The sequence below is a fragment of the Chenopodium quinoa genome, unplaced genomic scaffold (assembly GCF_001683475.1).
Source record: "Chenopodium quinoa cultivar QQ74 unplaced genomic scaffold, ASM168347v1, whole genome shotgun sequence".
In the NCBI taxonomy this organism is placed as follows: domain Eukaryota; kingdom Viridiplantae; phylum Streptophyta; class Magnoliopsida; order Caryophyllales; family Amaranthaceae; genus Chenopodium; species Chenopodium quinoa.
In genome coordinates this window covers 1938198-1950080 of record NW_018743391.1, presented here as the reverse complement: position 1 = coordinate 1950080, position 11883 = coordinate 1938198, and the positions used below count along the sequence as shown (strand labels likewise).

General features: G+C 35.4%; 1 protein-coding gene across 1 annotated transcript; it reads left to right on the top strand.

Annotated features, from left to right (window-relative positions):
* Positions 1-2619: 2619 nt before the first annotated feature.
* LOC110738711 (T-complex protein 1 subunit beta) lies at positions 2620-11856 on the top strand. The gene is made up of 12 exons (XM_021919121.1): positions 2620-2769; positions 2938-3002; positions 3166-3222; positions 5150-5215; positions 5321-5432; positions 5845-5973; positions 7773-7844; positions 7934-8049; positions 8231-8307; positions 8654-9139; positions 10613-10928; positions 11388-11856. The coding sequence occupies exons 2-12, from the start codon at positions 2997-2999 to the stop codon at positions 11532-11534; spliced, it is 1584 nt and encodes a 527-aa protein (XP_021774813.1). The 5' UTR covers positions 2620-2769; positions 2938-2996; the 3' UTR covers positions 11535-11856.
* Positions 11857-11883: the final 27 nt, after the last annotated feature.

The following is an 11883-nucleotide window of genomic DNA, read 5'->3' as shown; positions in this document are numbered from 1 at the left end:
TAATGCAGATAGGGAAGTAGGGTCGAATCCACATAGAAACGAGTCTTTTTATTCCTAATTAATTAAAGCAATCTAAATTATAAAGTAACCAATATATTGTAATCAAAGGAATACTAAACTACTTAGAGTAAAAGTAGGGAGAATAAAAATAGAGAAAATCAATGAATAAACGACCTAGGGCATAGGTTCACCAATAAACAATATTCCAGGGTAAAACATAATAATCAAACATCAATGCATCAATTAATCAGATCATAAAGGGCTTTCGCTACGTATTACAATCACATAATTAAACTACCGGTATTAAATCTCATCTCTCGAATCTCGACTTAACCATTTATAAATTAACCTGCCTATGAAACTAGACCTAAACATCAATTCTCATCTCTCGAATCTCGAAACAATATTGTCAAACTCATGCATAAAAGATCAGGCCTAATCTAATCACAGAGCATTAAATCAATCAATAGGAAATTAATCTAGCATTGATAATTAACAACAATAAATTACCCCTTCATTTTATTTACGGATCCCCATAAACCCTAGAAATAAAACTACTCACACATAATTAAATCTAAACTAATCAAAGCAATAAAATAAGTTATGATGAAAGAATTAAAGTGAATAACTGAGATCAAAGTAGAAGAAATCGTTACCAAATAATCTGAATTAAGGAATTGAGTTAAGAACAAAGTTGAGAGAATTTTAGAGAGAGAAAATAATCTAAAAGCTAAGTAGAGAGAGAAAGTTTAAGAAAGAAGGTAAACAAAAATTAAGCACTAAAATCGTACTTAAACCACTCTAAAAACACGCGCCCGATTGGGCGGCCCTTTTTCTTCGCACTTCTTCTGGGGAGCTGCGCCCGATCGGGCGCGCCTTGCTCGATGCCTCTGACTGCGCGCCCGCCCGATCGGGCATAAGCTTGCCCGATCGGGCCCGGTTTCTTCCTCGAGGCTTGGACTTCGGTTGGGCTTGATTCTTCGGGTCTTGAATACTTGGTCCAAATGCTCCGGTATCACACACCGAACCCTTAATCACCGGCTCTAACCGGTCCTGGGCTTCAAAGATGGTCGTGTTCTCCTAATGTTTGTAGTTGCTCCATGAAAACCCGGGAAAACGCTCCAAAAGTGCAATTTCCTACAAAACTCAAGCAAAACTATAAAAACACTAGAAAACACCAATTAGTAATAAAAGTGGCTCTAAAGAGCCAAAAACACTACTAATTGTGACCAAGGGACGGAGGTAAAATACTATGTAAATTGGACACATCACTTGCTAGTGTGGAGTGACACACATTATAACTGGGAGAGGAATGTGTTTCCCCACAGGGATATGTAGTTTCACACATTTCATTCAACACATTCCAAGGCTTCTAGCTGTGTGGTAGCTTGACAATAAATTGTGTATCTCGTATGTGTTGGATTCTCTGGTTGCAACATTTTTGCCACTTTTCCCTTTTTTCTACAAATGAAATTCACAAGGTCTTGACTATCTTAAGAGGTGGTTGTAGTTTGAACCACAACACTTGTAATTTAGGAAATATTATGTGTCGCAAAGAGCTATAGGGTTGTAGCTTGTACAATGGATGTTTTAATGGTTTTTATTGCCTAAGAGCTAGAAACCAAAGTAAATACTAATTTACATATACACATGCACACAATATAACACATTGTAGAAAACATACGAATAGTGGAAGCATCTTGAAAAGTTAGCTTCAGAGGTTATTGGAAGCTTTCCAACAATCATAGCCCTTACCTCAACGTTTCTAGCTAGTTCCTTACATGTATAGAATCTTCTATCTTGATTCACAATACTACTCATCTGTTGTGTTGAGTTGTAAATTGTTGTATATAACAAGAATGTTTCATCACTATCACTTATGTTAACTTGTTAATTATCTCATTTCAACAACCTTAATACTCTGTAATATCGCAAATTTAAAACTCAAAAACTAATCTCAAACACTCCCCACCGTTCTGAAAATTCGACTCACTTTGCATTTGCGCAATCTCCAATGTGCATCTTTAACCATCAGGTAAATATAATAAAATATCACTTGCTTTTAATAATAAAAAAAACACTTACTAATTAATTTCTTTGTTTATAATTTTATACTTCCTCTGATTCTTTTTAATTGGCACGTTTCTTTAGTCACGTTTGCCAATGCAATTATTCAATCATTAATATATTTAATTATCGATAAGTAAAAATTATGAAAAGTTGATATTTTAAAATTATATAAAGTGACGAATCTAACAAGATCCCACATGACTATACTCCGTATTTTTCATTACGTATAAAGCACAAAATACGATCAAAGAGAGGTGTGCGAATAGTGGTAAAGTTAAAACGTGTCAACTAAATAAAAACGAAGGTAATAAATTATAATAAAATGAGGATGGTAGTGTAGATTGTAGAACACTCGAGACTTCAATCAAAACACTACCCTAAAAAACCTCATTTCAAAATTGCACTCTCACAAATCATCACATACCACACCTCCACCAACAAAACCCTACACCAAACTCAAATCACCCGTCCATTTCATCAAACCACTGAAATCAACGATCAAAACACCTCGTTCTCTCCATAACAAACCTACACCCTATCACACCAGATCACCATTTTCAAGCTCTTTCTCAAATCAAACACCAAAAATCGCAAAAACCTGAAAACCCTTCTTCTCATTTCACTCGAAACAGAGAAAACCCAACACACTCGAAAACTTCCCCACTCTCTCTCCTCCGCCGTCGCTTTCTCTCTCCTCTCGTAACCATTTTCTCTCTCTTCATTTCTTCCTTGTTGTTGCGATCTAGCTTCATTATCGTTTTTTTGAATCTTATTGTTTTGATTTATATCATATAGTTTTTTAATTTTATTCTGATGTTGATTTTAAAGATATTTATGTTGAATTTGTTTGATTTGATTTGTTTTTAGGTTATTAATCAGTTTGTGAGGTTTCAGAGTTGAAGTTTCAGTTCCTTTAGTCTACTATTATGGCGGTATGTATTTGTTCTTGTAATATGATGCTTTGCTTTGTAAATTGGAGCGTACTAGACTCTGACTAATCTGGATTTGAGTTGCCGGGTTGGCGGTTTATTAAGTTTTGGTGAAATGGGGTTGAATGTTTTAATGAATTTGTGTATGATTTGGGGTGTTGTGTAGGTTGATAGAATCTTGAAAGATGAAGCTTCTGAGGAGAAGGGAGATCGTGCTAGAATGGTGAGTTTCTTGTTTGCTAGATTGGAGTTTAGCTGGTTATAGTGTAATCTGTATGTTGTGTCGCACTCGATAATTGGGATGTTTTTTTTAAAATTTGTTTATGTTGATGTTGTTTTATGCATGATATAAGCTGATTGATTTGTGAATATAAAATGGAGAGAAGAAACTCATGGAATAAAATTCTGCTGCCTAAATCTGATGAGTATTCTTTACAAGGTTTAGAAGCTTGAATAGACATTTGAATGTGTACTGGAGGTAGTTAACCTATACTTTGGTATGGCCAAATGGGTGTTAGGTATTGGTAATTTGGTGTGCTTTGGGATGTCTGATTTTTCATAGCTCATTAATTGATACATAGAGGCATCTTCTTAAATTTGGACACAATTGCAGGAATATGCCATTTTCCCCGTTAAGCATGAGAGTTTGGCAAAGATAAAGAAGCATATGGTTTTTAAATTGAAAATCCTAATGGATTAATGAAAGTTTGTGCATAATGTAAGATTTTACCTTTTAAAGGGTAAACTAGTGATTGTCTCACCCGATTGTTGCTTTTCATAAGTTTTTGTATAGTGAGGAAAGCATGAGTCCTCAATGTGATAAATAATTACTTAATATATAAATCCCTCTTAAGTATGGGAATGTAGATTAACCATACATTATTATAACTAGGCTTTTGTCGCGTCCAACGTCCGGGCTTATTACAGGAATAATTTTTTAAGTTTTTTATGCTTTTGAACACATAGTTAAATAGTAGAATGAATACATGGTTGAGTATTGGTTGATAGTTTCTAAGCGGGAATAATTTTGCCTCTCATACAATTGATTTGTATTGAATTTTAAATAATTTAAGTAAGGAGTATTGAATTCAAATGAGGCTCCTAATGAAGGGGGAAGAAGATTGTGGGACTAAAAGTGAAGGCAAAATGTATAGTTAATTTTGATAAAAAGGTTGTATTTGAAGAGATGAGATGTAGATGAGTTGCGTGGGAGATGAAGAAGCTCAAGATGCTTCTCTTCTATTGGTTTGGATTTTTGTGGGTTTATCAATATTTATTTTAAGAAAACTGAAAAGTTCTAGAAGCGTAATGAAAGAGTTAAGAAGATAGGAAAGCTTAGACACGTGACTTATTGGGTTGGAAAAGTGAAGAAGATGGAGAAATGTCATAGAATGATGACATGCGTGTTTTTGGTTTGACTTTTTAAATACTAAGTATAGATATAGATTTCTATCTATGATAAAATGGGGTTAGAGTATGTCATTTGGGCGTAAGGGAGTGCTTTTTTGTGGTCTAGGCAAAGCGATTTTGATGGGCGCACCACCTTAAGGTGCATTGAGGCGCACAACAGGCTTTACACCTCTTTTTTTTTTTTTTTTTTTTTTTTACATGCGCCTCACTTCAACTAGGCGCACCTTACTACCTTAGGCACATCGAATTCCTTGACACCTCACTGAGCCTTAAGAGTTAATTTTTATTTTTTTATACATTAATGTCAATACTATTGATGTGTTGGAGATCTATAGATTAAGAGTTTAAGATTTTAATATTGTTCATTTTGAATCATAAAACAAAAATAGCGGTACCCATTTTTCATTTCAAAGGTCATGTGTTTGATTCTTGGCATCCACAATGTTTATTTTCCGTCAATGAGGGGCTATGATGAAATTAAAGCCCTTGGATGAGATGAAGGTGTTTTGTAGCACATAAACTTTCTTAGGAACGCTTTTTAATACTTCCTACGAAGTATTGCTATAGATTAAACAGGTGCTTTATGGGGGGAATATTGCACCATTTCAAGTTATCAAAAGAAAAATGTTATAAGTGTTTGAATGCTTGAATACGGAACATGTGGCATTGTTTGCTTGTAAATTTTGACTTTTATTATTTTGTTGACAAAGTTTTATTCTTTTTAACTCTTATTTTATCAGGCTACATTTATTGGCGCACTTGCGATTGTAGATTTAATCAAAACAACTTTGGGACCAAAGGGAATGGTATTGTTCTCATTTCTCATGAATTTAAGCTTTTGTGATCTATTTCATGTATGTGATTGTGCTCCAACTTTGACTTATTATGCTCTATTCAAATGTTTGTTGTAGGACAAGATTTTGCAGTCAACTGGTCGAGGTCATAATGTTACTGTGACAAATGATGGGGCGACAATCATGAAGTCCCTTCACATTGATAATCCTGCAGCCAAAGTTCTTATTGGTATCCTTTAAAGATTCCCCCCCCCCTCCTCTTCTATTATTTTATGGTCTTTGTTCAGATGGAATGAAAGAATCACATGAATACATCATACACTGTTATTATTTAGCTAATTATTTCTCATGAATCTTGACAACCCAATCTTTCAAAGTAAAGTTTTTTTTTTTTTCTAAAAAATAAATCCCTACTTCATGTTGTTATCGTAGGAACAACAGGTAGTCTTATTTTTAAAATTAGCACACTATAAAGAATGAGATATTCACACTAAGCATGTGCAAAGGGGAAAATTGAGGTGTGTTATATGTTTGTCTGTACTTTTGTAGAAATTGTTGGTGTGTATATTTTAGTTGATTGAAGGATAAGTAGTTTGGACCAGTGAGGTTCTTGTTGCATGTTGTCCTTAACCTAAAGTCAGATATTTCAAAGACACAAGATGATGAAGTTGGTGATGGGACAACATCAGTTGTTGTCTTGGCTGGAGAGCTGTTAAGAGAGGCTGAAAAGCTGGTTGCAATGAAGATTCATCCCATGACCATAATAGCAGGTTAGTAATTTGATCTTTAGAAGTTTTGTTGTTATTGGTATGTGGGTATGCAGATGTTCCTCATGCTGCTAAATTTATTTAATTTTCTTTGATCCTTATCTTCGGTATAGTTTATCCTTTCTTTCTGTTGGTGTATGTTTGCTTGTTTTTCATTAATGAGATTTCTTCTTGGAATTAGATTCCTTGATTTGGTATTCTAAGTAGTTCGGTAAGCGCATTGAACAATGTAGGGATCAGAATAGCATGAAGTTAGAGTTAGTCAAGTCTACCTCAGATCGGCCCAACTTAATTGGTTAGACCTGGTGTTGGTGGTCTGGTTCTGAATTGTCGTTGGTGTCGGGTGTGAGGCCCAACTTTTCTGTCTTAATGTATTGGAACCAACGTCTTTTAAGGTGCAGTGTGACCTGCCCCTATGCAGAAGATTCGGACTGAAGCTTGAAAAGGAAGCCCATATATTATAACTGTAATGTAAGAAGATGAAGTGCGAAGCTTGCTATACATCTTCAAGAAAAGGGATTTGCTAATCTTTGATTGAATTACATGCCCATGTTGTGATGTATGGAAGCATCTTAACCAGCTTGTTACATCTTGCGCTTGTCTTTTTTATATGTTATTTAGACTTTGCTAGTTGCCGTTTGGCTGGAAACTTACCAGCAGTACTAGCCTTCTAAGGAAAAAATTTGAAGTGCAATATAAACTCTCTAATTTTTCGTAATTTTGTGTTTAATCACTTGGTTGAGCATGATAAATAATCAACTCAATTTCAAATTCTTCAGTTTTCAAGATTTAAATATGAGAACTCAGTATCAAATACTGCCATATTTTGTGTTCTCAGCTTCTCAGTCCTACTACAGATATTTTTGCAAACTGAGGGAGTTAATCGGTATTTAACTTGCCCCACGGATTTTTTTGCATAAGCATGGGTTTTGGGCGCTTGTATTGTTTTTTGTCTTGGTGAAGTGAAGAGGAAAAAACTTGGAGCAAATGCATATTGGTCATGATTCTTGTAATGAAGTCACCAGGCTCTGTTCCCTGTGATAATCCATGGTACTTTATCTGTGTGCTGGCCAACAATTGTCAGTATCTACATTGTCTATTGGTATTCTTTTCGGCTTTCTGTCTCACGGACATTAAGGGCGCTATGACTAATCTTTGTGAACAGTTTACTTGTTTAGTTACAGTAGTTATCTGGAGAGACTCATATGCTATGATTTTGGGTGTAATGAATTGAATCTTTAATCCAATTGCTATTTAGTTACTTATTAGTTTGTACCTTTTCTTTTTAAATGGAGAATTGTAGCTGATGGTACCCCAATCTTTCTGTAACCTGCACAAAGACTCACCTGCCAATTAGCGTCCCCTGTATAGAAGTATACCATATTAGGCTATGGTATACTGCTATGGTCCTATGGCTCTGTCTGAAAGAATTGGTCAAACTTAGGATGATGGTTATTGGCAATAACTATATGATGGATGGTCTCATATGTTGAAATATTGCTGGCTTTTCCTCAATTTTTTTCCCCGATTGGTCATCAATTTAGTTGAGCAAGTGGCTATAATATATGTATAGGTTATTTTTTTTTGTTAATGTTAATTGTGTGCTGTACTTTTTACTATACTTTTTCCTAGCTAATATAAATATGCTATTCCAGCAGAATTTTATGTTCTTGATAATATGAGCCTCTGATTTTATGTTTCTGATAATATGAGCCTCGGATTTTATGTCGTAAAGGTTTTAGGGGTGGCTTCTCATATTGCTCTGAGTTCTGACTATTGAGGTTTGAAATTTTGTCATCCAGGTTATAGAATGGCTTCTGAATGTGCTCATAATGCATTGCTGAAGAGGGTGATTGACAACAAAGAAGATACAGGTACTGATATTAGCTGTCCTCTTATAAACTTTCTTTCATAATTGCGTTTTGTAATTTCACATGGATGTATGACCTCCTATACAATGCAGATAAATTCAGGTCAGACTTGATGAACATCGCAATGACTACGTTGAGTTCAAAAATATTGTCCCAGGACAAGGAACACTTTGCCAATATGGCAGTGGATGCAGTTATGAGGCTGAAGGTAATAAAATTAAAGCATTATGGCTTCTAATGCACACATTGATGTTAATTTTGAAATTTATAGTGCTTCTGCTTAACTCAGCTGTACTGTTGTGTTCATGCAGTATTTTTGCTTAGGTGTATGAAAGTAGAGTTTATTTTTTTGATCCTCTAATTAATGTGGTGTTCTTGACAATTTGCAGGGAAGCACAAACCTGGAGGCCATCCAGATCATCAAGAAACCTGGAGGTTCCCTGAGAGATTCGTTTTTAGATGAAGGGTATGCCTTATCTCCCAAGCTATTTCATAAATTCACTAGTAGTAGATTTGCAGTAGTTCTCTAGTTACATTTTAGATTTTCATTAGTTTATGTGAATTACAAACTGTGTACTGTACTTTTTATTATTAGTTATTATATTTTTTTCAATTACTGAACTGACTTGCATGAATGAGACCTTCATTTTTGTGAATTTGTTGCCAGCAAAAGTAAATAGAAAATGTTTTTATTTGTTGAATATCACCTATATCAGTATTTTTTTAAAAACTATTATTGTTTGTATTTTTTATTTAAAAATTGTTTTCATCTCCATGGCTTGTGAACTTATGTGAATTTCTTACTACTACAGATTTATTTTGGACAAAAAGATTGGTGTTGGACAGCCGAAGCGTATAGAAAATGCTAATATTTTAGTGGCAAACACTGCAATGGACACAGACAAAGTTAAGATCTATGGGGCACGTGTACGTGTTGATTCAATGGCTAAGGTGGCTGAGATCGAGGGAGCAGAAAAGGACAAGATGAGGGAGAAAGTGAAGAAGATTATTGGTCATGGAATTAATTGTTTTGTTAATCGGCAGTTAATTTACAATTTCCCAGAGGAACTCTTTGCTGATGCTGGAGTGCTTGCCATCGAGCATGCTGATTTTGATGGTATTGAACGCCTTGCTCTGGTGACTGGTGGGGAGATTGCATCAACCTTTGATAATCCTGAATCTGTTAAACTTGGACATTGCAAACTGATCGAGGAAATTATGATTGGGGAAGACAAGCTAATTCATTTCTCTGGAGTTGAGATGGGACAGGCGTGCACAATTGTACTGAGAGGTGCAAGGTATGTATTTCTCTATTTGTATTCCTCTCATTTATGCTTCATTTTATAGATGCAATGCTTTTCTTATTTTACTGTTTTCCATAGTTGGTACGATTCTGATTTTGGTAAATTCCAAGTGCAGAATTACCCAAAATGCGCTTGTCTGTTTAACCCTATTATCTCTCTTTAGCTCTTCTCATATCAAATCCCCACAACCTCTAATCATCGAAACAACATAACCATAGATCACCCCTTCCAACCTATCTATACTTCATTATTACATCATCTACAACTCATTACCACCTTTTTTTTTTATATCCTTTTCAATCTCCCATCATTTTTATCTTCTACCCACAAGCTCTCAACTAATTCCATTGTTCATCAAAGCCACCTCCCTCACTGCCATATCTTTGCTGATCATCAAAGCCACCTCCCTCACTGCCATATCTTTGCTGATCATCAAAGCCACCACCCATCTTTGTGGCGAAAAACTACTAACACTGCCACATCAACCATCAGATGATCTCTCTTTTATGTTTCTTGATTTTGTCTTTATTTTCCCTCTTTATCTCCTTTCTTATTTTCTCAAGCTTTCAGTGTGGGTGACTTCATTTTTTTAGTGGCGGCAATGGTTGCTTCTATAAACAACAGAGGAATTAGTATCTTCCTTCATCTTTCTTAATTATTTCCATTAAAATGAAATAGATGTGATCTTGTGCATGCTGTTCATTTCACTTTTGTATTCCTTTTCTTTTCCTGCTGGAATAAGTTTGTTTACTGCTTATTAATATAAAAAGGTTGGTGTACTGATCTGCCAGACTTTTTATTGGAACGTCGCTGTGGTGGTGTTTGATTAAGTTGCTATTGCCTTTTTTTTTTTTTAAGAAGAGACTTACTGTCAGTCTGCCTAGTGTCTGGTAATCAGCTGAAGGAGCTAACAGTAAAGGAAAGTGCTAATAAAAAAACCTTGAGATAATATTGTCATATGTAATTGGGGCTATGCATGACTGCTTATTACATATTGAAGATGTTCCTCTGATGTTAGCTATTGAAAACGTCATGCGGTTGCTGCTCTTCAATTTCTTCTGACAGTTTATTCTGTTTTGAATTTTCCTTGTTGGTTTGAGAGCTGAGCGTTATTGTACAGATTAAGATTAGATGACCAATATTCTTTTTTCGCCTTCACAAATCTATATAGAAATTGGTAGTCTATATCATCTGAATCTAAACTGAGGGAGTCAATATTTACATTATTTCGACGTTTGCTACTGATATTGCCCTTGTTATGAGCCTTACTGAAGGCATTGACATTGGCCTTAGAATATTTGGAAACCTTATATTTGCTGTTAATTGGCTAATTCATCTTTACCTAAATGTGTTCGTGAATTATTCTTTTGGTAGATTTATAAATTTGTTGACAGGCATTATTCGTGACTACCTGTTTAATTGCCTGTGTATGTCTTGAGTTAAACATATCTTGCTATCTTTATGCAGTGAGCATGTGCTTGATGAGGCTGAAAGGTCTTTACACGATGCCCTGTGTGTGCTGTCGCAGACGGTGAATGATAGCAGGGTTTTGCTTGGGGGTGGTTGGCCTGAAATGGTCATGGCAAAAGAGATAGATGATCTTGCTAGAAAAACTCCTGGAAAGAAGTCTCATGCCATTGAAGCTTTCTCACGGGCACTCCAGGCGATACCGACGATTATTGCTGACAATGCTGGATTAGACAGTGCAGAGTTGATTTCAAAGCTTCGTGCAGAGCACCACAAGGAAGGCAGTACTGCAGGAATAGATGTGATCACTGGAGCTGTAAGTAGACTTCCAATCTTTATTCTAAAACATGCTAATAAGAGTTGTGTTGGCCGCTTTAACTATACGCATTTAATTACTGATGCTAAAGTGGCCATATTTCTCTAGTCTATTTCTTCTTATCAATTGCAGTGTCGTCTACCACAAGTAGATTGATGTCAGTTAGGCAAGTGCATATTAGAACATTGGACTGGAAATAGAAAAGTCACGCTCTATGTTACTTTTGGACTGCTAGCTACAGTGAACTTTGCCCATTTACTGGATAGATGGGTCGATGGGACATGATTGTCTATTTTATTCACATGGATCAATTGTTAAATTGTTGGGAAATCGGTCGTAACTATTTGTGGTTTTGAATCCTGTAAACCCCTCCCCTTGTGTTTTTGAGGTTTGCCTTTATTTTTTTTTTTTTCTTCTTATAATCATGTAATTAATGTTCAAGAAATTGGATTCCTGCAGGTTGGAGATATGTCTGTTCTGGGAATCTCAGAGTCTTTTAAGGTAAAGCAGGCTGTTTTATTATCTGCTATTGAAGCAGCTGAAGGACTCCTTAGGGTTGACGAGATCATCAGATGTGCCCCAAGGAGGAGAGAAGATAGAATGTAAATCTGAGATTTGGTTTTTGTATCATCGGACCTTAGATTTTGTACTAGTGTTTTTTTTTACTTGATTTAGAAGGCAGTCTGGAATTTTGCTTTTCTTCCCTGTGCAATATGCTGTTTCGTGGCATATTATGAATTTGTTGCTGCGATGGTGTTGAATGTTCAAGCTGATATTTTGTACATTGAATATTGCAACATTAAAGTTTTGGTGGAAGAACAGCAAGTGTGAATTGGTGTAAGAATAGGATAGTGATGAATTTCTTAAACTTGATATAATTACCACTTTTTGTGACTTGATCAAGTAAAATTGCTTTTGTTTTTAGTGATAGGCAATGGCTTCTTGGAGACAATGG

Bases quoted from the DNA above. Each gene is read 5' to 3' on its own strand.
- LOC110738711 (XM_021919121.1), top strand. The intron at 8,050-8,230 runs GTAATAAAATTA...GACAATTTGCAG, and splicing joins ATGCAGTTATGAGGCTGAAG to GGAAGCACAAACCTGGAGGC. The intron at 8,308-8,653 runs GTATGCCTTATC...TTACTACTACAG, and splicing joins GATTCGTTTTTAGATGAAGG to ATTTATTTTGGACAAAAAGA.